The sequence below is a fragment of the Pyxicephalus adspersus genome, chromosome 7, assembly GCF_032062135.1.
Source record: "Pyxicephalus adspersus chromosome 7, UCB_Pads_2.0, whole genome shotgun sequence".
NCBI classification, from domain to species: Eukaryota; Metazoa; Chordata; class Amphibia; order Anura; family Pyxicephalidae; genus Pyxicephalus; species Pyxicephalus adspersus.
Window position 1 is genome coordinate 52,141,768 of NC_092864.1, and position 25,872 is coordinate 52,167,639.

At 36.6% G+C, this 25,872-nt stretch overlaps 1 protein-coding gene across 1 annotated transcript in view; it reads right to left on the reverse strand.

Annotated features, from left to right (window-relative positions):
• Positions 1-25,872, reverse strand: part of PDE1A (phosphodiesterase 1A) — a gene marked incomplete in the record, with an annotated part of 116,420 nt that overhangs the window by 4,298 nt on the left and 86,250 nt on the right. Inside the window, 11 exon segments of the mRNA XM_072418420.1 lie at positions 2,368-2,488; positions 3,509-3,590; positions 5,344-5,464; positions 7,964-8,065; positions 8,805-8,930; positions 10,487-10,587; positions 11,862-12,002; positions 13,324-13,440; positions 17,608-17,674; positions 19,288-19,470; positions 21,880-21,993. Of these exon segments, the coding sequence (XP_072274521.1) occupies positions 2,368-2,488; positions 3,509-3,590; positions 5,344-5,464; positions 7,964-8,065; positions 8,805-8,930; positions 10,487-10,587; positions 11,862-12,002; positions 13,324-13,440; positions 17,608-17,674; positions 19,288-19,470; positions 21,880-21,993 (1,275 nt within the window).

The following is a 25,872-nucleotide window of genomic DNA, read 5'->3' on the forward strand; positions in this document are numbered from 1 at the left end:
AATTCACCTGTCAGTGGTTTTAATGCTTTGATTGATGGCACATGTGATCACATGCATAACCTTTTGCGCATAGGGTGCCATGTGCATGTGGCAAGCATGCGTCTATGGGCATGGCCAGGACTTAGAATTAGTAGGGCTACTTATATCTCCTCACACAGCTTGTATGACTTGCCATTCTGCCCAGCATTTAGTCTGCCAGATTTCCCATGCCCTGACCTCAGCTTGTCTGTAAATATATATCCTTCCTGAGCTTACCCTGACCATGGCTTGCCTCTGACCTTGTCTTTTGTCTGCTGCCTGCCCTGACCTCCTCCTGTCTTGGGCTTGCATCTGTTGGTTGTTCATTGACTGAAGCCATCTGTTCCTGTATGCCTTTGGTGGGATGGGAGAGCCTGGGGCTGTGCAGAAAAGCGGTCTGGCAGTTACTAGGGTATCTGGTGTATCTTTGTGTCACTTAGACTCTGGATTTCTGGTAATCCTGTGTCACTTGATAGGGAGTGAAAACCTAATATATACCTATGAACCTAATATATATATATATATATACACACACACACAATCTTTCACACAACACCTAACTTGCAAACATGTACAGTAGCAGTAGTTGCCAACCTGTGGTCAGCAAGATAATTTTGCTGGTCCGCGGCTCTGGCCGGTGAGCCGCTGAGCAGGGACAGGAGAAGGACCCAGTTGGGGGGACACACTGGAGAGAGTGGCAGACCATTTCCCCCATACAGATCGCAGGCTCAGGGCAGTGTCTCTGGACACAACCCGCCCACTCTCTTATTACAGGCTCAGACCCAGCCATGGGAGAGTGGGTGGGCTCTGGCATCATGACGTCACTAAAGGGAAAGTTAAATGCATGCATGGTCTGGAGCCGGAAAATTTAGTGGTCCGTCAGTCTGAAAAGTTTGGTGACCACTGTACTAGAGAACAATATTAATACATGAAAAGCATCAATGGCTGTAGCTTTTGTTTCTACAAAACATAATAACCCAATTACCCTTGATATTAGAAATCACCTTGATCCATGTTTTCTAGACAAATATTCAAATTAAAAAAACACTTTTTAAGAATATGGATTTTGACCACAGCAAGCTAGACGAGGTTGGGTTATTCAGACGCAGTATTGATTTAATATTAACCATGATCACATTTTAGTGACTAATACGCTCCATTTGCAGCCCGTGTCCTCACTGCTTCCGGGGTTTTATGGTGGCCATATAGTTTATTGCTGTTGTTATGTTTATTGGGCTGGAACTGACTTAAATTTTTAATCACTGAAAGTACTCCCAGACAGACATGGTCCTTTTATGTTTGCTTTCTGAACTGGCATGAAAAGCACATGAAGTTCTGCACAAACAACATAATGATTAATTAATATTTTCTCATTTTAGTGGACTTTGTGGGGACATTTACACAGTGATCAAAGAAAAAGGTAAAAATGGGAAAATGTTTTGTGTATTTTTGATAGCTAATGCAGTCTTGTCAAACAGTGTGCAGCTACTTACCCCAAATGTTTGGACCCCAGGCACTGTTCTATCATCTCTGCTGCCAAGAAATGTTGTGTATGCTGGGTACATAACTGGGAGAGAATGGTATCCTATCCAGTAAGATATTTCCTTTGCCATTCCTATTATTTTGCTGTGGCTGGCTTGACTCTGGGGGGGGGGGGGGGATTTTTCTGATAAAACTAAGAGATAACGGGGTGACAATTTACAAACCAATCATGTTTTATCATGATTAGGGTTTCTTTATTTCAATGTATTGATTATTTTCTCTTAAATTGAAGAGGAGAAGCAGCAACCTAATGGCCTTGTTTCTCCGGCACTCTGCTGTCTTCTACAAGTATGTCCTTCTTAGAATATGAACACTACAACATGGTTGACTGGCTGCTTGGGCTGTTCCTCTCCAAGTCAAGTCTGTGTTCAGCGGTACAAGAGTTACTGACACCAAGTTCAGTTCTCTTACTTACAATACTTGCATGTATAAATGCAAAATAAATTGTATATAAAAAACATTTAATTATGTATTAATACATTAAATGAATATTTTTATGGGAAACAGATCATTAATTGAAATAATCACTTTATTGAAAGTAACACCCTAATAAATAGATCCTAGAGTGTCTATATGAATAACAGGAGTAAATTATATTTAGGAAAGGTGTCTGGTTTCCTCTAGTCTTATCAGTATTGTGTTAACTATCCAATGCAAAAAAAAATCATCATGCTGTATAAGATGTCTCCACGAGGTGGCAGGCACTGTATAACTGTAAAATTCTCAATAAGAAACATTAAACAAAATTAGGGTAGAAAAAGTAAAACCACAAAATAAAATTAAGAGTAAGGATACAAGCTGCCATACCTGTTTTTATCGAAGAGAGAGTGATCAGATTTTGCAGCTTCCTCTATAAGAGGAATAACAATTCTCTCTGTTGAGTCAGTTAGAAGTGTGAATGTTGGCTCCACTATGAAGTCTATGAACCCTACAATATAAATAAAATGAGTTTAAACAAAACAAAAAAGTAATATTTAATACTAAAGTATAATAAATACTAAAACCCAGAATCGTTTTATACTGTTTAAAACTGATCTTCAATTTCTTTTAAATAATATATAAAGTGTTTGATTTAACATATGAGGATTTGCTTTTAGGAATGCAGTGTACAGATGGATGGGTCAAGGTACTGGGCCAGTTTGCTTAGTCTGGTGGGGGGGGAATCGGACCATTTACCTAAATAGTTACACATAGGTCTGCTCTATGGAGAATGTTAAATTTCAGGATTCCTATCATACTTATATTGAGGCTAATCGGAATATTGTGCAATTGGAATATTCGCCTAAAATTTTAATTGCTTGGAAAACTGAGAATAACTTAATATGAATATCTTTTATCTGGACTGAACTCCTGACACAGTCCAATTACGTCCCATTGTGAAAATATGAATATGGTCTCTGTTTATCAGGCAGGGACTTTGATTCATAAAAACAGATAACACAAACTCTATGTTCTAAATTTATAAAACAATATAAATAGGAATGATGATGTGCCAAGTGTAATAACATGTAGCTGCCAATTTTAGGTAAACCTAAACTTGTACACTCGGGGACAAATACCATGTTTGCTGGATGACAACTATTGGTACGTACCCATCACTCTGAAGAAGTGTAGAATATTTCTCCTGCCTTTCATCATGCAATGATAAATAGATGAGCACTGGCAGGTGGAGACAGGTGAGACTCCTAAGTCCTATCCAACCTAGCTCTTAGCTTACACGGGGTTCTTTCTTCAAGTAGGCAAAGGAGAAGTGTAGCTAAGGTGATGATCAATGATGCAGGGGCCATAAAGCAATCCTTTTACATTTTCCTGAATTTACATCAAACTGAAATTTGTTTTACTAAAAGTAACTGCACTTTGCACATCATCACTTCCATGGAGATATCCTAAACTACATCACCAGCAGGTATTTCTCCACATTTGTGTAAAGAAGGAATAAGTCCATTACCTATTTGTGACTGTGCTACCAGTGTTGATTTTCTGTCACAGAGTGGTGAGAATGGAAGCCCTAATTCAGCCTCTTTGTCGCCCTGTAATAAAAAATGCCTGCTGTAAATATTTTAGATTAGGTATAAGAACTGTACAGCTTGCATCACATTTATTCCTGAAATAGTGCTGCTGTGCTTCAGTGCTGGAACAATACCTATAGAAGAGAAGGGTGTGACCTCGGTAATGTCTGAACTGAGAAACCAATACAATGGCATATGTGTTGGTTATCCTTCCCTATGCTGCAGAAAAACATTAAACTGCCCACACATTACCTGATCTGACTTTACAATTTTGTTTAGATTTACCAAATGGGATTTAATGCCAGGGTCTGTCTGTCTCAGGGCGGACATGGAGAACAGGGTGAAATCTGCAAGTTGTACCTTATAGTTTACACTTTTTTTGGAATGTGTCTATATATATATATATATATATATATATATATATATATATATATATATATATATATATATATATATGTTTGTTATAATAGACCACATTCTTTAAAACTGAACTCTGGTCAAATGCAATACTTAGAGGTAAGCTATTTTGTTTGTCATGCAGTCCAGGTTTTTAAACAGCAAATCCTTACCCCCCTGCAAGGGATCTGATTTTCTTGAGTTGTTGTTTAGTAACACTTACATGTCTTGACCCTCCCCATCCTTCTGCCACTCTGCTCTACCTATGAACATTCTTTTTAACCTACAGTACAACTGAGTGTGCCACTTCTCCAGTCCCCAATTTTAGATTTCCTAACAAGGCACTTCTAGAGGTTGATGTCGCATTTATATACACTGATACATTTCATAAATACAAGTATGAACGTAATGGTGATTAGCAAGAAATTGTGACTACCATAAAAAGGACCGGCCCGATTTTTTTTTTGCATTCTAGGCCATTCCTTCTTGTAGTGCCATATTTTCAGCTCCCATTAATAAAATGTTTCATATTGATATATGTGCAAATATTATTCATATTTGCACTTTATTTAATATTCATATTTGCACTTTCCCCTGTAACATTTACCCTCCCCATATTTTATTCAGTCTTCATTTGGAAGATTTGTGGAGTAGGCAAACTGCACAGACAAGGCCAGACAACAGAGTGTAGAGGGGAGTAGCCACCCATTTATAAGTTGCCCAAAACACAGCCCTTAACATTTTATAGTAGGTGGTAGATAGAGAAATAAGTGAAGTTGTAGGATCATAAAGATATGGATCAGTGGTGCTGGAATGATGCAGAAAGTCAGGCAACTCCACATTTCCAAAAAGAAGTGTTGCTCTATAGGAAAAGGAAGTAATAACTCAACAAAGCCAGTGTATGCCTTTGCATCATTCAACCTGAGCTCGGACTTCAGTAGGGGCACAGCAAGTGACATTAGCTTGGGCTAAAATAATACATTACATCCTTATAATATGTTGATCTAATTATTTACCCATTTGGTCAGGAAAGTACTGGATGACTGAAAACAAAAAAACATTTTATAGTTTCTACTCTGCCACTTCGCAGCCACGGGCACCATCATCTCTGCCTAGGCTGTATTTATTGGAGCTCAAAGCATTGCTTTATATTCAAGGCCAGAAAGAGGTCATATTTTTATATATATTGTAATTGGGTACAGCTGACCTTTTCCATAATTACATGTATTCATAACTGTATAATGTTGTATAATGGTAAGTTCTCTTTTTGTAACGTACATTAGTCATTTTAGCAATAGTGATACAATATGCAGCTATATTCCTTACTCCAACTTTACGTTCAGATTCTCATGTAGTGAATGGAATATTGAACTAGCACCTGTCGGAAGAATTCCTCCATCAGTAAGTCTGTCCACCTCTGATGCATATCCCACGTTTTTGCTGGATGACTGATGTCTGCAGCGTGAAGAATCAAGGACATTGCTTTCGATTTGTCTATGCTGTCAGATAAAGAGCACAGTTCAATTATTTTCTCAAATGGAACTCTGACATTGAAAGTAGAAATTTCCGAATGGCTTGACAAGGGTAATCTTATTCTGCTTTATCTGCTAATTGCAAAATAATACAGAGCACACTGTTATTAATACTGGGATAATACTTCATATCAAGGAGGAGGAGAGCTCCATTTCATTTTTAACAGACTTACCTTAACATTTTTTGTTGGCTTTGTTATTTATTTACACAATACATATGAATATCATATTTTTATATTATTATCCTTAAATATGGTTACACAGAATCCACTTTCTGCTTTCTCCATACTTTTGTCCCTTATATATCTAGCCATACCTGAACTGAATACTTTTGACTAGTTTTTTAGCCAATGACTCAGGAAGTATTGAAGACATTGGGCCTGATTTATTAAAGCTCTCCAAGAGTGGGGAAGATAGACTATCATGGATGAACCTGGGCAATCCAGCACACCAGAAATGGATCTGGTCCAGGATTTAAAAAATGTTCCCAAATAATAGCAAATTATTTTAGGAAATCCATTCCAGGATAGCTGGATCACACATAAAACTCTAACTTTTCCAGTCTTGGAGAGCTTTAATAAATCAGGCCCATTGGGTTAGCATAACAACCACCCTAAGTAATAGCCCCAAGGTTAGTATTACTGGTTAATAGGTAAAATTAAGATTAGATGTAGAATAAATAAAGTGTGATGATTGGCAAGTCAAGAATTAGGAATACCATTCACCATTGATACAGACCTATGCACACATCAGCCATTGGAAACATTGCTAGGAGCTGCTTGGTAACATTCACAGCAGGCTCCATTTCCATTAGCTAGTAGTTTTTAGAGGTAATACTACACCTGACATCCCCCATCTGATGGGAATACTGCCCGCTGTGTACAAAAAACTGGTGAAAATCAAGGGGCTTTCATAACATTCCCATCCGGACAACAATGAGAAAGCAGACTGATATTTCTATTAGTAGCTTAGTTCCTGCTAGTACATAGTGAATGGGCAGTGATAACCCACTTTGGTCTCACACTAAATCGGTTAGTCGTTGTTTTAGAAAGCTTGCCACATTAAGACATTAGGGGCCCAATAGGTGCAAGGTCGATGAACACTCCTAGGAATGAGCAGCAGGCAAGAAGACCAGCACAACCCAAAAAACATACAACAATCATAATTCAAAGATTAAAGCATCACCAAGAACCATATGGAACATTTTTCACAGGCTCTGTGCATACAATGCATGAGACAAAGGCATGAGACTGGTATGTCCCCAGAGATACTTGCCCTGAATAAAACATACTGGTTGGAGAGCAGCCAGTTAAAGAATGCATATACATTAACTGGCTTTATAGGGTCAGTCCAATGAAAACATATGTTCAGGTTTTAGTAGATGCTTGAGAATCCATCCACCAAACTGTTCCTTACGTTCCTCAGGAATTCAGGTAGTGAATTCCATTTATTCTGAGGTCAGTACTTGTTACAGTGCGAGGTCCTCATGCTACATATTGGAATTTAAATGGGCTATGAAGCAGACTATGCAAGGGCAGGCTGGACACCCTAAGATAGGGAGGAGGAACCCCCAATGTTTAAGTATAGTAAAACCCAAGAATAAATATTAGATAAATTGCACCTTCTAAAGGTCTTAAGATTCAGTGGCTCCATTAGTTTCCATCAGCTTTCCAATCTTTTGTGAGCAAAAACCCTTTCTTCTATGTAATAGAGATTAGGAGATGGATGGGGGGGCTAAAATTTAAGTCAGTAGAGAAGCCTAGAGTGAAAAACCTGTTTCCCCATAGATACGGTACAGTGAATAAACATTTTCACCCTTGAAGGAAGTGGGTGACTGACAGAATCACCTGGGTGTTCCTGTAAGAATATAGCCTAGGTTAGTATAATCAAATGGAGAAGAGAACAGAAAGAAGGCTTTTTGGCATATATGTGATCTTTACTTTGAAAAAACGAATAAAAGTAACAAATATCAAGATTCTCTGTTGACAAAACAAATTGTTAGCACTATACGGGTACTGCTAGTACATCATAAGAACTGAGGCATGTTTGGATAGTATAGATATATCCAGTAGGTAATAGCAGGCATCTCAGTGAATCCCAACGCGTTTCGCCTAAACAGGTTTCCTCAGGGGTAGTAGTGACATGCGATATAGGTGGTCTTAAGCAGTAAGCAGGGTGATTTAAGCTGTAAACCAGTTGGTAAAGTGAGTATACTATATATATAATTTTTTGCATTAGCGATGGCCTGTATTGATGGTAAAAGACCTGCTAGTAAAAGTGCTGGCAACTGGTTCTAAAGAATTGGCTGCTGTGAATATGCTATGCATAGCCAACTAGACATAAAATATCACTAACTAGACATAAGATATCCCACTGCCCCATAACCATAGCTAAAGTATACATAAGCATGGTTCTAGTAAATTTATTATTACAAAGTCAAAATGATTAGGTCTTAAAATGACTTACCCTTCTGGCTGTTGTAGTGCACTCCTCATAGTTTTTATCTGCTGGAAGTGACCAGACATATCTGTAGATAAAACCATCTCAATGACCAGTGTTCTCAGGTCTCTGTGAACGATTACAAAGCACAAAAAAATATTATTAATGAGTTTAAATATATCAGCAGCATAGTTTACCAGTGCTCACTGTTGGATATGCCAGGGCCTCATACCCCAAGTTTCTTTTACATTTGTAAATGTTTCCCTTTTCACATAATGCAAAGCATTTGATTAATAAATTGACAAATAAATTAATATTTAATGCACTAAAAAAAGATGCTACATTTAGAATAAAAAGGATAATAATTGTGTAAACACATGACAGATTACAAGGCGATATACAGTATGCTTTAAATCATTTTAACAGTTTAAAGACCAATTAAAAGTTTTTTTTTATTATTATTATTATTATTATTAATAATAATAAACAGGATTTATATAGCGCCAACATATTACGCAGTGCTGTACATTAAATAGAGGTTACAAATGACAGACTAATACAGACAGTGACACAGGATGGGAGGACCCTGCCCTAAAGAGCTTACAAAGGAGGTAGGGGAAGTATCACACAAAAGAAGGGGGATATGGATCGGAGGATAAGTAATGAGTATTTAGGAGACAGAAGAAGATGGGTAGGCAAGTTTGAAAAGATAGGTTTTAGGAGCTCTTTTAAATGAGTGGAAAGTAAAAGGGGTTATATGAAAATGTTATCTGTATAGACATTCACTTCATCACAGATGGATAATTATTTGAGTAAGATAAAAATCATAAAATAAAGATAAAAGATATTCATAGAACTTGGTTTTTACCTCCAGTCATCTTTGGATACATTTACCAAAATATTCATGTCGTCCTCCTGCATTAAACGATATGCAGCACTGACATGATGATTTTCTAGTACCGACCGATCATTATACAAAATTGCAGCATCTGACCTAAACAGAGAAAAAAAAATATTTAATACTTTTATCAAATCAAAAAGTCTGACAACCTTTACGGTTCTTTTTCTTTATAAAGTGGCCTAAGTAGAAACACCTGTCTGGCATGTTGCAGAGAAGGATCCTTGTGTAGGGAAGCAGCTGTCACTCTGCAGAGATTTCACAACCTTGCTGAGTCACACCTGTAACTATGCAAATAATTAGAATACATTTTGCTATTTTTAAACTAGGAGTTGTATTTATACATTTTTCACCCTTCAATTCAGCAATTAGATCTTGCACAACCATTCGAATGCATTGTTCATTTCAATACATTATAAAACTAAGACTCATTCTGCCACCTAGTGGTCAATTATGAGTAGAGCACAACAGTCACAATATTAAAAGCTGCATCTTCTAATGCAGGGTTCGGCAAACTTTTTTGGCTACTAGGCCATTTTAGGAGGTCAAGAAGGCACACTAGGCCGGACTCTCTCTCTTGGTGATGGCCTCGACTTCCACCAGGGATTTGGCTTCAGGGGCGCGTCCTCTCCTTCGCTATGATTACGGAGGAGAGGGAATGTCCCCTTACCCTGGCGGCGGAAGTGTTAACGCTGGCCGTGGTACATAGGGAAGGGAGGCATACCAAGGAGGCTCAAAAGCCGCATGCGTCTCCAGAGCCGCGGGTTGCTGTCCTCTGCTGGCCAGGATTGGGCCAGATCGACCAGGGGGGAGTTAGCTGGAACAGACTACTGGCTAGGCCGTATCTGGCCTAAAGGCCGGAGTTTGCTGACCCCTGTTCTAATGAATAAAAGGATAAATGCTGAATCGACAGGCACAATTTTTTAAAAATACACCCCTAATTGCTTTATTGGGTGGTAATAGTTCATCAAATTCTTTGACATAAGGAAATAGTTTGCTTTTTTGCTTCTGTTTTTATTATTGTTATTATAATTAATAAACTGTATTTGTGAAGCGCCAAAATATTACGCAGAGCTGTACATTAAATAGGGGTTGCAAATGACAATTATAATGTGATAGGTACAAACAATGATACAGGAGGAGATGAGGACCCTGCCCAAAAGAGCTTACAATCTAAGAGTTAGGGACTTTGATATGGTATATTGAGATATTCTTGAAGAATGTCCTCTATGCTGCATTTTGGGTGTATAGACCTGCAATTTGCTATTCACGTGAATTCAAATAAAGTTTTAAAAAATGCAACAGATCTACAGTAAATTTCATGTTATTTCAAATAATGCAACACCTCATTAATAAGGTTTTTATTAACCTTTTTATGTAACATCTTTATTAACATGTAAATCTAAAAACAATACAAAGGACATGTCTTCAAAAGCAAGTCTGAGAAATAAAATTCTTTAACTGACCATTTAGCTATGGATGTAGATAAATAAGCTTTTAGAAGAGAGTAAATTAGACTTTTTGAAAATAAATGAAAATTTGCATCCAAAAAAAAGTCTGTAGTTATTATAATAAATGCCTAGACCAAGGTATGTACCCCCCTATTCAGCCATATAAATCTGAACAATTATGCATATAGACTTTCTTCTTACCTTGTCTGAATATGAAAGTTGTTTGTGGTCCCAGTGTGCTCATAGTCATGGATAGCAGCAGCTAATATCATTGCCAAAATTTCCAGTTCTGTGAGCCAGTGCTGCCAAAGTGAGATAAACACATTGTCACAGATATTGTCATAATAAGCCCATTATTATCTGATATTTCCAAACAAGAATACCAGGATTGGTGTCCTATATAATTCAGTATTTTTCAGACTCATATGATTTACAAAACTCTCCATGATAGTCTATCCTTTGTGTCTTTCAAAATTGAATGAAAATATTTAAACATTCTATCCAATTTCTTTACTCTTCACTACTATCACTCTGTACTCCTCTCCTACATATTCTGATCCATGCCATACCCTATTCAAATTCTCTGCTTCTACATCCTCTTGCATTCCCCTCTGCACTTAATGGGCCTGATTTATTAAAGCTCTGCAGGACTGGAGAAGATACACTATCATGGGAGAATCTGGATGATTCTGCAAATTTCGAAAAGATCTGGAACAGGATTGGAAATATTTGCCGATTAATAGAAAAATATTTTTTTTAAAAACATTCCAGGTCTGCTGGATCAACCAGGTTTTTCATTGATAAACCATCTTTTCCAGTCTTGGAGAGCTTTAATAAATCAGGCCCATTGCCCATTGTATATGCTACACACCTTTTTGCTATCCCCTCTGTCTATATTCCCTATTGTCATATCCCCCCAGTGTTCTCCTAGTGTTTCTATCAGATATAGCTGGGTATAAACTACCCCAATTTTTTCTGATTATGGAATTAGTGAACACAGCTTAATTTTATTGTCTTTGCTGAGTGAACATACTCTCTTCCACAAATAAATCAGCACTGTTGTATTTGATACAGAACTGCTTGTTAATCGCTACAAACAATTTACGCAGAACTGTACAAAAATATTAAATTTTTAGTTTTTTTAATAGCACAGGGAAAACGTAAACTTTCTGTTTTTTTTTTTTTTATTCGACTTCCTGTCCTGGTGGCACCAATCACAAACAGAAAGACAGGGGAAGGCTCCTTAATATGACCACAGACAACATTAAAAACCTGCAAGGTAGTCCAAATACACAGAAAGCTTTCGTAAATCCCAGAGCTCAGAAACCTTAGCTACATAAGAACTAATACACAACAGGTTTTTCAAGGCAGGATATTTAACTCTTGAGAATGAATTAATTACTTCATAGTAGCTGCAGCTAGAGTGGTAAGTGAATGCTTATTTCAAAGATTTCTTGCTTACTGGTAACCATATATGAGTATTTTTTTTCCATAATCTGGGCACAAGTACAGGTTACACATAACAGAAAATATGCTGCATAGTCCACATGTGTTCTGTGGAAAAAACAATTCTTACCATAATACCCGTATGAAGCAATATATAGTGCACAGTTTGGGTAACATCAGCTGCATGGACTAAATTGTGGTATGGATTTTTGTATTTGCTGTAACCAACTTCTAAAGCTTCCACTAATGATACAAGGCAAGATACAGGAATCTACAAAAGAGTGACAAAGATTAGTTATGTGCATTTATACTCCAAACATCTATAGATAACTGATGCAATGTGTAATAATAAGCAATGATAATAACTTCCAATACTAATCTTGTACATAAGGGTTTTGGTTGGTCGTCATTACAAATCAATGTTTATGAATGATAGAGAGCAATCGAAAATTATTCATATTGTAGAAACTGTTTTGTGCCAAGATGTGAAAAAAAAGTTTTTTTTGTGAATCCATAACACTGACCTAATCCAGGTGATATCAGACTGCAAGATACAGTCAGTAGCAGCAGAGATCTCTTTGCCTATATGGTACCCTGGAGATTAGGCACAGGTTGAAGAAAGATTGGCCAGTGTATGCTCAGTATTAGAAGAAACCTATAATGGTTATGGAGGCCATTATAGAGAGATTTCTTCTTACCTCTTTTTGTGTCTCTGGGACAGAAAAAGAAGGCAAATCTCTATAAAGGGGATCATAAAACTGTCATGGTTTTATCACTTCCCTATTCTAGCCAAAATTAAAGAACAAAAAACTGGCTATACATATAAATTTGTGCATAATCATTTTTAAGCATATACAATTTATACATATATTTTTAAAAAAATGGCTTTTCTGGAGCAACAAAGCATCCAAGGACCATTTATAAGAGAGTTCTTTATCTTTTCGATGGAAGCGGTAAGGGTAGCGGCAATGGAATTGTAATTGGTTGTGTCTGAGAGTGTTATGTCACTGGTTCGTAAGGCAAACTGGCAGCTTAGTATAGTATAAAAGTTTAGTATAAGAGTTGTCACGATAGGATAAAGATAGCTACAAAAATATTAAATTGCATCAAAGAGGAACGGCGTTCTGTCATACGATTCTTGGGGCAAAAGGTGTGTCGGGAGCACAATTTCATCTCCACATGTATGCTCAGTTCTCTCTAGCAGAGTTGTCTATGAATGTGTTAAAATGTTCAAGAATGGGCGTACTAGTGTGATGGATGTAGACTGCTCTGGACGTCCAGCTACAGTCACGACTACGAAGAATGAAGAAAAGACCCTGGAACTGGATCATCAACTGATGCATCAGTGGCTGCATGCTCAACCAAAAACATTTTTGCTGATTTTTGGCATTAAAAAATTTTTATGATGCTTGGAAAAATGCACCACCAAGGAAGGTGACTATGAAGAAATTTTTTGATGTCCCCTCGTAGTTCAGTGCTAAACTGTAAAGACAGAACTAAAGTCAGATCACTAAAAGATTAATTCTGACAAGCTGGGGTTACTGAACCTTATCTTTTATCTTATTAAGTACACCTGAAAAACATGTACTTACCTTAAAGCGATTGATAAGGTCGTATCGTGTAAACAGCTCATAGACCATAAATTTGAGTGCATGTTCTCCACTAGCTTCATTTAAAGAAAACACATTGAAAGCCCACCGATCAATATCCTGTTAATTAAAGAAAAAAACAACACAAGATAATAAAATATTTCATTTATCACCAAATTAAACTGTATTTTTGTCGGAGGGCACTCCATTTTGGGTATAAGGATGCAATAAACAGTATATATAAATATATATACCATTTTAATATAAATGTAAACATATAACATAACACATGTAAACATACATGGTGTCATGACAGATTCACGGTACAGTCCAAGGTGTGAGGTTTATATGTAACAGGTAAAAATATTGTTAATAAATAATGTCTGGTGTTCTTTAAATGGTGACCTTTCATCCACCTTTTTCTATATAAGAACAGTTACCTCCCAACTTTGATATGTTTGTTCACACATGCTGAAACACAGTTAGGTTGTTAACATAGGTTGCCACAATGCATGCATGTGGTGCATCGTGCTGCTGTTCATTGTAAAGCGCAACCTTAAACATATTAAAGTACTACCACACAATTTACTGCATATACTATACCTTATGGCAGCTCATTTATTATAAATGGGCAGATTAATACAACACGGATTACCTTGTTCCATAACACATGTAGATTTTATGTATTTATATAGCAATATTTATATATCAATAGAAATGGCTGAATATTACAATGTAGGTTAGAAGTTGTTAGGTTTTTTTTAAGGTAATTTAAACTTTTAAGAAGTCTAAATATACCGCATGTACCTTTGATTTTATTACAGCACACATAGTTCATCTGAAAGAGTTTAAAATAGATACATTTATAATTGTCACATCTCTAGACAATCTGTCTCAAATTCATTTGTTACATTAGTTTTGTTTGACATAACCAGACAAAAAAAGGAATTCAGACAGTTCTTAAGATCAATTTATTGTAAATATAATAAAGATGGTTCGCCATTACCATAATGATTCAGTCTTTATCAAGTGGTCAGCCTGATTTGTATCTTATTACTGGAAAAGTAATTGTTAATTATTTTTAAAATATTAATGCATTGAAAACAATAAGCATTTGATCTGTGCAAGCATCATTTATACTCCTATTTAAAATTCCATATGCAAAGCCACACAGTGGAATTTATGACCTTTAGGCAGGCAGGGATCTATATTCTGATAGTTCTTTTGCTATGAAATGTTAAAAAAGAAATCTAACTTTCATCAAACTGCAAAAATTGCATATCATAGTATATACTGTAGAGGAATGCGCAGGGGGGGGGGGGGATCATTTAGCAATTTATTAGCAAATTATTAATATTTTAGTAGAATGCTATGGTTTTGCTATTAAAGTACAACTTCACCCCAAAAAAGGATACTAATTACCTTCCAGGTTGGTATTACAGGTTTGGACAATAGCAGTGAGACCCCTCATTGTACAACATGGCATGCCAAACATGAACTAATTTAAATGGAAGGTAGAACTTCACATCAGCCAGGTTTCCCTGTGTAAAACAGATGTTGAATTTCTTCTGTGTTCATAATAAATGCAAAATCTTTTTCCATAAAGGTTTTCACTTAATCAGTTAATGATATACTTTAGGGGTGTCCAGCTCAAGTCATGCAGGTCGACATTTTTATATCATTTTCTGACAAATTATACTTTGGAAAATTCATTGCTGGTTTTCAAGAGAATTACTATATGTGTGTGGAGCCTGGACTTTATCGGCTGGAGTTGGACACCCTGGTATAGTTCATAGTAGACAGTCACATTTCATTGGATTTATTCTGGAGTTATCACTATTCATTCAAGTTGCTTTCGCAGTTTAAATGAATGTCATGAACATACCCCACGACATACTGCTGGAAATGGCTTGCAGAAAACAGTTACCATTGGAATGATTAGGTCCTTTCATTAACCTTCATTTGACAGGTGGCAGGAGGCTGCAGCATTTCTATGCGGTCTTCTGGTCACCCAATGCAGCATCTAGGGGGCACCTGCCACCACTGCTGCCTCCATAGACTTGAATAGGATGTGTTTAAAAATGACAAAAAGGTAAAAGATTTTTACATGCATTCCTAGGTATTGTTTTTAATAATTAGACCTAAAACACCTATACAGGCAGTTGCAAAGTCCTGTTTAAGTATTTGCAAACACAGGGGTGTAGTGGGGCAGGCACAGGTGGGAATGCCGTGCCCTTACTTTTTTTGGGAATGGCCACACGTGCCCACCTCTCATTTTTGGTGGACCGCGGCTTTGGCCAGTCTGCCCCACCGCGGGGCCAGGAGAAGTACCCCACTGGGAGGGGGGGACGCCCTGACCAGAGTCTCTGGTATGGAATTGCAGGCTCAGGTCTGAGCTTGCGATGGGAGAGTGGGCCGGTTCTGGTACCATGACGTCACTCTGGGGGATGTTTCTTCCTCTTTGAGTAACACATGTAGTGGGGCGGGCACATCACGGATAGTACCGTGCCCCCTGTGTCAGGAGCTTTTGCTAGAAAATGATCCTGGCAGCTGAGCTGTGCATAGTAGGCATCCAGGAGCGGTAACATGGTATAGTAAATGTAAATGGGCCTATGGTTTCTTTCCAATGGATAATGTCAAGTGGGACAGGTAAAATCATAATTGCCAGAGATATTGTTAACAGGACCCACAAGATATATAGAAAGCCAGGTGGTACTCCAAACTGGGGAATTGCTTGTGAAGGATTTTCTTACCAAGTTGCAAAATTTCCTTGATTTTATAAAACTATTGAAACACCTAATCACTTGATAATGATTTCCATTTTGGAACTGAAAGAGATTTTCCCAATGTAAATTATGAGGTAGTGCACTTCTACATAGGACAGGTAGGTAAAGCAGACAATCATATTATATGATCTTAATATTAGTAAATATTCAGTATGCAAATGGTTGACAAGGAATGAATAGATTTTTTCTCCAGAGACAATTTACTAGGATACTAGGAAAAGAAAACTGCTTCTGAATGAAGACGTTATTTTACTCTCTTGCTTTCACTTGCCATCTGTTACTAAACTTTGGTTCCCAGTTTACTTTGCCAGAAAATCGAGGATCTGTGGGTAGCATGTGTCTTTTGCATGCTTCTCTATTTTTAGTACATTGCTAACAGTAACATATATTGCTTCTGTCAAATTGCACTGCTCTGGTGTATTTGAATGTATGTGTGTGCCTCTGCCACCACCCGATAATCTGTTGCATCTGGAAGAATGCAGAAAAACAAAAATTAAAGTAGTTCATGCCATCATTTGTTATTATCAATGGGTCATGGAGTATCACATGAACTCCTGCTAACTTGCTCCAATTGTCATATAACTAGCAGTCCTCCAGCATATAAATGTTTGGAAGACATTGCAAACAGAAGCAAAAATTACCTAATATACTGAATTAAAGTTGGCCAAAGTAACGTGTCTGTTGTGAATCTACAGTACTTAAATATTAATTATAAGGATACCCACACACTAGTCAATGTCTAAAAAAATAAGATAAAAGCATAATATAAATGCTATTACATAGTTTAGAAAATGATACAGAATAAAAAGTAAAAAAAAAGTAACTCAGGTGTAAAAGCTGTACTTGGAAGCTGATCTCCAGGCAAATATCCCCTTGGATACCCCCTTGCAAATGTCATTTACGTACCTAAAGCAATCATGTAACACTGATTTGGGGATATTCTCTTTACTTTCTTTAACAGGAGGAGAGAGTCTTAGTCCGGGTATCTGCTTCCCAGCTTGCATGACATGAACAGCCCCTAGCTGTCCAATGGCAGGGACCTCTAGATGCCATTTATGATACCGGCACAAAGAAACTGTAGGGAACCCGCCGCCATGGGCACAATACAGTGCAGAAGTAGAGGATCCAGATTTTTCAAAAGGTAAGAAAAAAAGGTGCAGGATGGGTTAGAAGGGTGTTGGAGAAGGATTGGGAGGGGGTTATTAAATACCAAGAGACTGGCTTTCATACTAAAACAAAGCCTTTGACAGAGGCATATACACTCTACCTGTGAAACCAAATTTGTGTCTGGTGTCCTTCACAGAATGTTTCCGGTCTTGCTTGCAGGTGGGAAAAGCATTTGGTTGAGCTATGATATTGTGGCTCATAATCAATGGCTCATAAAGAATGATGGTCAATGTAAGGTTAATGTTAGAAAGAAACTCAATGCAATTTGATGTCACATCGCATTATACAAAGGATGACTAAACATTTTCTAGAAGGAAATATTTTGTTAATTTACCTTTAAACATGCTATCACTGTTGAGGGATATGTGAGACCAGCCATATTAGATGATCTTCTGTACATCCTAGTAAAAAAAGAAAATCATTGAAATACTGTTTCATACTATGAATAAATTAATGCAAATTTTATCAATTTAAGTTAATAAACTAAATTATGCAATACGAGTTATTACACTGGGGTATATCTATATTACAATAACTGAAACAGGCTTGGAAGAAATTAGAATTTCCCTAAAACATTTTATTATGCTGCGCTTTGTTATTTTTAAACTACTGCTAAGTTATTATAGGCTCAATTTACAAAGCAAATACAAATATAAGGATTCTTATTTGTTAAAAAAGAGACAGTTCCAATATAGTTAGAAATTTACAGTAAATGGGTAAAATAAGGATCTTTATCCTTGTAATAAAGTTTTGTGCATTGAATCCTATATTTTATGCATTTTGAAGACTCCTAGGCTAGCTATTGGTCTGCAGACAAACAAGTTGAGTGTAATTCTAGAATCAATTGCCGCATCTATCATGTGTGTGATATGGGACAACTAAGCTTGTACATGGAGAAGGGTGATCACAGAGCTTTTCTGCTATCCATGAGAAAAAAAATGACCATGCCCCCGAAAACGATGCATTAGTGATGCCTTGCATTAGTTTTAATGGTGTAGATGCTTTATGAGACTCTAATTACAGATATTAAATCCCATTACCTATTATGGGACCCTATTGGCAAAGGAATGTGTCTCAAAGCCAGCCTTTCTCAACCTTTTTACATTAAAGAATCATTTAAATAACTTTCAGGTCTTCAGAGAACCCCAGTATAATTCCTATATCCACAGCTTACAGTACAGTAAGTAGTGTCAGTAGGAGTAGTGGTCAGTAGGTTGAATGCGTCTTACATTGCTGGCCAGTAGGACAAATGCCACCTTTACAGATAGCAAAAAAAATAATAGTTGTCACTTAATGTGACCTGGGGGGCACAAATATATCATTGCTCAAGGTAGCAACCCCTAGGGATCCAAGGAACCCTGGTTGAGAAACATTGCTGTAAGCACTAATTAGCATGTCCAGCTACAAATTTAGATGGTGTTCAGTTCTGAAGAATACAGAGGAGCATGTAAATAGCACAGGCCACCCAAGTTTGACCTGAACACCCAACCTTTAAGGATGGTTTGAGGTGCATATAAAATTACCTGCCATCAGGTCGAATTAACATTTTGACTTGCGGTCCCATGATATCTATTTGTCTCTTATAGGAAAAGTAAATTTATACAAATATATATTAATATATATGGTGCCCATCAAAGTTATTTTATATAATGTTGTGCAGCACAGAATTCTGCAAACAAAAGTAATTTTTTTACTATGGTACTAATACCTAAAAGAGGTGTGAATACCAACCAGAAATTAGTTCCACTTGATTCCAACATTTTTTCCTGTTTCGATTACTTAATGTCTTCAAAATTCAGTTCGCATAACAGTTTTAAATCACAAGATCTTGTACTTGTTTGTATTTGTATTAACTCTACGTTCTAAGTTTAAATACCCAATGTCCACTCAACAATTCTAATATAGTGAGAGACAGCAATCCACCAGTACCCCACCATGGCTTTAGTACTACCGGACCACACAATGGGTGAAATCATGTAAAAACTACCAATCACAGAATACAGATACAGCTCACCTTTCAACAAATATTCCAGCTTGAACTGCATGGACGATACTCCGAAACTTTGGTTTTTCTTCAGGCCTCCTTCTCCTCATTCCCATTTTTCTTGTGAATGTGGATGCTAACCAGTCTCTCACCTCCATCGGAACCGAGTCTGTGTGGATGTCAGAGAGCTCATCTTCTGTATCCAACAGGCGCCTAGAGGTTTTGGTATAGATTAAATATGAGATGTTTAGCATAATGTGCATGGCAAGCCATGATGTTACTGATAATATGGTTTATCTATAATGTATTATTTATTTCTTTGCAAGGGGTCAATTGTGGAGAGAAAAAGTGTTAAAAAAATACAAAAAATACACAACAAAAAATAAATATCCTAAATACACAAAAAAATCACACCACAAATTGAGTATGTCTACTCTGAGGAGGCCTTATCAGTAAATAATGTGCATAAAATTTATTAAATGCACATATAATCTTATAAGATGATTTCTATTGAAATAAATGTTCTGGTGATGGCAGGGTATCTTTGAGATACATAATGCACTTGTTCTAGCACTTCTCAAAATCAGGGGCAAAAGTGTATTTTTTTTTATGTCTGTTTTTTATAAAACCTCCCACTGTGTTTAGTTTATGACACTAGATGAGTATAAGGAAGCAGGCCAGCTAATAAATTTCAAAATTTGGAGATATTGTATCAGCCTGTATGTATAGAGAAACTGCCCCGCCAACCCAACCAATATCTTTATTCATCATTAGTTGCTGTGAATTGGTGAATGCAGGCTTTCTTATTTTTAACATACAAGGTTAAAAAAATGGTCCTGATCATCATCATTAAAACATCACAGGAACTGTTGAAGGCAGTCAGAAGTTTTTTTTTTTCTTGATTCAGCTTCAACCTGAGAAACTCGTTGGAGCTTATGAGAAATATAAATATACTTACTTTTCATAACAATGAACATATATTGCTAGGATTAGCTTCATGGGGCCAAATATCACAGTGAAGACTTCAAATCCCACAAGAACAGGCAACATCACCATGTATGGCTGTTGGACTATTTTAAGATGAGTCTTTCAACAAGGGAAGAGTTTAGGTCATGACTTAAGGGAAAAAAACTGTTTCTGAAATGACTTTTTCCTCCTGAATGACCAAGAATAGTGTGTCTAATTAAATGAACTTTGGTGGCTAAAAATAGCTTTTGCTGTTATCCTAAATTATGTTTACACTCTATTTATATACAGTTTAAATGATTGCACTGACTTATCCATAATTGCTTCATTATGATAATTCAAGGGCAATTTATTACAATGAATTCTCAATATGTGACCACCCTTGATAATAGAATGGTGAGGAGTAGGTGGCTAATGCAAAAGTTGGTTTAAAAAAATATTTTTATATGTTCTAGCAAACCCACGCTATAATAGAAATGTATTTACCTATTATTCATTCATTATTTTTATACTGCTATAAAGCAAGGCTAAACCTACTAAACTGGCCCCGAAATGATTTGTTACTCTAGTACAGTCATACAGCAAACTCTGATATCTTCCTTCACACACTAAATGATAAAATGACTGCTTGAAGGAAGCCTGCCATGGAATCAACAAATTGGCTTCCATTGTTGACATCTCCTTGTAAAAATACCTCTTGTGCAGCTGATATGCTGTAATACTACAAGAGCTTCTGACTTTTCTGGTCAGCATGCTTGTTCTGGGTTAATGAATCAGAAAGTAGAGAAGATACGAGCATAACAAGCAGTCAATCTGTATTTTTATATTTCTTTTCTGACAGGTCCACCTTGGGGTTTACTTTCACCTAGAGCACATTTTAGGCTTTGGTTGGAGTTGAATGAAAGTTATGATGATCGGAGAATTAGTCAGAAGATCTACCCAATGATGATACAAAAAAAATGTAAGATTGACACGTTTCTTTACACTGGATGTAACTGGACATGACTTTAAAAGCCAAGTCCAGGCAATTTTTTTATTTGAATTTACAATACACACCTTAAATCTCATGTTGCACTACTACAGTACTTTCTTTTACATCCCAAAATGCCCAGCATTATTCATCCAAGAAAGACTGCTTACTTACCATTAATGGAGAGTGTTATGGCCCTGTCCCCTTAGGGGGTGTTATGAACGGGCCCATATTCATAATGTACTTATGAAAAGCTGTGTTGGCGTTATCATATCGGCACCACTATCTGCATCTCTATTGCCAACACAGTCAAGTTAGTTTATTGTACAAACTGGGGGAGTCCTTGTGGAGGGCCCACAGAGCAAGGAATTGGGCTTTATTTGTAGATTATAGATTCTGAACAACAGCTGAGAAGAGAAGGATCTGGTGACATGTGGTAGTATGAGAAAACTCTTAAAAATAGCAGCATGAGGCTTGTGCGACCTCTCCGCCGTAGCCATAATCACAGCTCAATTCCAGTTCTGTTAGTAGTTGTACACTGAAATGTAATGTGACAGCTAGGCCCCAAGGAAATAAACATAAAACCAATGTGTACAGTATGATTTTTGCTGTTCCATGTTTACCCTTGTCTCTTTGGAACTCTGAAACAATTGTCATACAGAAATGAAAAAATTAAATGTTTTTACCTGGTTTCATCAATGTAAACTGCTTCCAATACAGATGCTGCATATTCAATATTATTTTTCAGGTCTGATACATTAATATCTCCTTTCTCAAGCTGTTTTACCAAACACCGTAATCTTAAAAAAGGAAAAAAGAGTAAATTATAATATATATATATATATTATTACATTTTACTAAGAAATGCAAGTATGCAAGAAAAGCAATGCTAGACATCATTTAAGCATAACAATAACGTAAAAAGCATAATTCATAATGAGAAGACAAAATGAAATCAGTTATGGTAACTCAGGTTGGGTTGTGTTTAAAGTAATCAGATTCTTTTTTCCATTCTGAAATATAAGAAAAAGAAACCTGGTCACTATGCACGATATTGCTCATTTTTACAAGGCTAAATAACAGCTGAAATACAAATACCTACATAAAAAAGAAAATATATATAAACTAAAGATACAAAATGATGGTACATTATACAAGTGTAATTCATATACCTAGCAGGATATCTAAAAGAAAAAATCAACAGGTTGTCACGATGATCTGGTGGTTATTCCCTTTCTGAGTCACTGGTGTAGCAAAAGTATAAAGATAAGAACCTCTGTTTGTAGCTGTAACTATCCGTAGAGTTAGCCCGAGTCTGGAGATCAACCAACTCCAACTAAGGCTTTCATTTTGGAGTTACCCATCCCCACCCGCTGCTTATTTACAGGATATTTTACATTACATTTTCAATTTTTTTAATCTTATGCATTTATTGCAACTCTCTCTTTCACATGCTGTCCTTAAAAATGAAAAAAATGAAACAGATTAATCCAGTAGCCATTGTCCATATACTGGGTTGAATAACACTCAGCTTCACTAAACCCAGAGGAAGCACATGGGCAGCCATGGCTTCAAAACATTTATTCTCATGGACTACAGAAGGTGAGATCACCATCCAGTCAAGCAGTGCAGCAGTGCCCAGAGATTAGTGCCAAATGATGTTTGTGCAATACTCTACTACACCTACTGGATGCCATCAGATGGAAGACGAGGAAGCCACATGAGCGGGGTTCGGAAGGAGATGGTCAAGTACAAAGATAGGAAAAAATCTAGCAATATTACATGACGTGATTTGACTTTAAACATGAACTTTAAACAATTAGTCCAGGAACATACCTTATATACTGGTATTGTCTAAGTGAGCATGTGATTTTAAAGGGGGAGAATGAGGACCCTCAGTGCTGGTCTTCTCAGGGGAAATCAATGTCTATATGTTAACAAAAATAATATTTTACTGAAAACAGTCATGCAGTTTGCAAATAATGCAAACTACACTTTATGATTGTATGACTAGATTTATTGAGGATTTTTACCAGTGTAGCTAAAATCAACTTTGCTTATTCTGCTGAGTAACTTTCCTAGATCACATACTATACAAAATATAACTAATAGCCATCATAAACATAATTCACTAATTTAATTCAACTCTCCAGCTGCAATCCTAAACCTCCAAACAATTCAGTATTAGTATAGAATTAAAGCTAAGGGTTGAAACTCCCACTTGCCTGGGCATATTGTTGACCCTCTTTCCTTAGTAGAATAAAGCAATTTAAAAAGGTTTAAAAAGGTACTTAATGCATATTAGTGACTCAAAAAGTGTTAAAGCCAGGGCATAAAACATTATGTAAATAGGAAGTTTCAGATGGAGGTCAGAGTTTGCAACTTCCTGCATTTTTTACATGGCAGGTTGAGTTTAAGGTAATTCTTGGCTATGTTTTTTTTAGGACTGGTTATTTACCGTCTCTTTGACTTCTTTAAAGTATGATTATCCTTTACACTACCCGCAACATCCACCCAAAATGTCACACTGACTTGTCCATGCATTCTGCAGGGCCCACATGGAGTTGAATCATCACTAGAAAATTTTCTGGGTCTGTGTTTTACTTCTTCTGCACATGCATGCAAAAATCCAATTTATTCTTATTTAGGTGCCACCTTTCTTTGGGGCCTCTTCATGAGAATAAATGGGAATTTTCTGTGCTTGCACCCACCAAGTTTTCAGCAGTGGCTGTGGGTTTACCAATGGCCTCACAGTGCAGATCTGGAGGAAGAATGGACTGGTTATAACTGGACTGATTATAAGACTTTGGTAAAGTGAAGAGGGTTTAGCAAAAGGAAAATAAAACAAAAGAATAGTAATCCCGAGTCTTCTCTCATTCCCTATTTACATGGAGCAGGGTCTATTTTTGGGTATTCACGTCACTGTTTGCGTAATGTAGACATTTTCTGTCCAGATCTTCTCAGGATCAAGAAGAGGTCTGCAGATGATGACCTCAGCATGAGGGGAGTGTTGGAGCCTGGCCAGACCGGGCACATCTGCAGCATTGGATTAGTGATCTCTCACAACTGGAAACCAAGACAGTGGAATGTGAAGGAGAGAGGGGGGTGGAAGCCTGTGAAGGGAAATACCAGGACACTACATGATTCACGTGACAGTGCCATGTTGTCTGGGTACATTGCATTCCTCTCCAGTATGAAGAAAATAAAGGAAAGATGCTGCTTGCAAATCCCAAGTATATTTTCATTTTATTCACTAAGCTGAGGGAAATATCCTTTGCAGAGTGATAATTATGCAAAATAAATAACCTAAATCCCTTTAGTGTATCAACCCTTAATCAGAAAATAATGATTATAATTTAACTTTAATAAAAAACATGTTTTTTTTTTTTTGCATTTGTTTGGGACATGTTCTCATTGTTACCCCTGACACCCTCCTCCCAGCAAATGTGGTGATGATTCCATGTTCACTGTCTTTGCAATCAACCTAAAAAATCATCAGCCCCAGCCTACTGGCTATAAATTGGTCAATTATTTGTAAAAAATATAACCACTTGTGAAAATATGATTTCCTCTGTGAAAACAATGTAATGAAATTCACCTGATCATTCCTAAACTTTACATTTGTTTGAAGCCAGTACGTACGAAAACAAGCCAAAAGGATATGCCCGACAAAAGAAAATTGGAATCTTTAGTAAACTTGGATCAGAATTTTTAGGATAGGTCGGAAACGGACATGATTTTGTTTTTCTGCATATAAGGATGGGTGCCTAATGAAAAGGTTAGGGCATGCCTTTTTAATAAAAACACAATTAATTAAAATTAATACTTTGTTTTGCAAAAGAAAAAAAGAACAGCTAGATATTGTTATTTGACAAATGTTGCTAATGTCAAGCAAAATTAGAATTGCATGCCATATGTTCCCCAGTAGACAAAATTCTTTCCAAAATGAGAATTGCTGCAGGTTTTAATAAAGTTATTTAGGAATATTTCATTAGTCCCTGAATACACAAGAGAGAATAATAACAGTCAACAAGGGCGTATGTTTAATAAATGTTTTTCCTTATTATATTTCCATTCAGAAAAAAATGAAATGCTGATAAATTTGAATTATTCATCCAATGTCTTTGAGTCACTGGGAGGAAAACCTGACTCACTTCTTTAATACAAAACAGTTTTATTATCACTTTATTGGAAAAAATGAATACAGAAGAATATATTAAGAAACACCAAATTTTAGCCAACATATTGACATTATGGAGAACATCTGCTAAGTAAAATATGGGTTACTTTGGTTTCTACAATTTTTGCATTTCTTTTCATACCTGAGTTAGTGCCCCTATTGCCATCAACCGTTATATATACATAATATTAAAGCTGCAGTCTATTGCCAAATGTTGTGTATGTTCCCCTACTGATTCCTTTCAACCAGTAACAAGTCAGTCATACACATCTAAAGGATCCTTCCTAATATACATCGTTATATGTGCATGGTTTGATTTCTGTGAATGCATCTTTTATGAATAAAGCAGAAAAAAGGAAACAATAATAAATACATTTTATTCACTAGTGGTGATGGGATAGTTCTGACCCAAGGTGATTCCAACCAGGGTATTCCGACCTTGTATTGGAATTCAGAATTGGAGCAAATTAGGTTCTAATCCAACATTACTATAGGTATA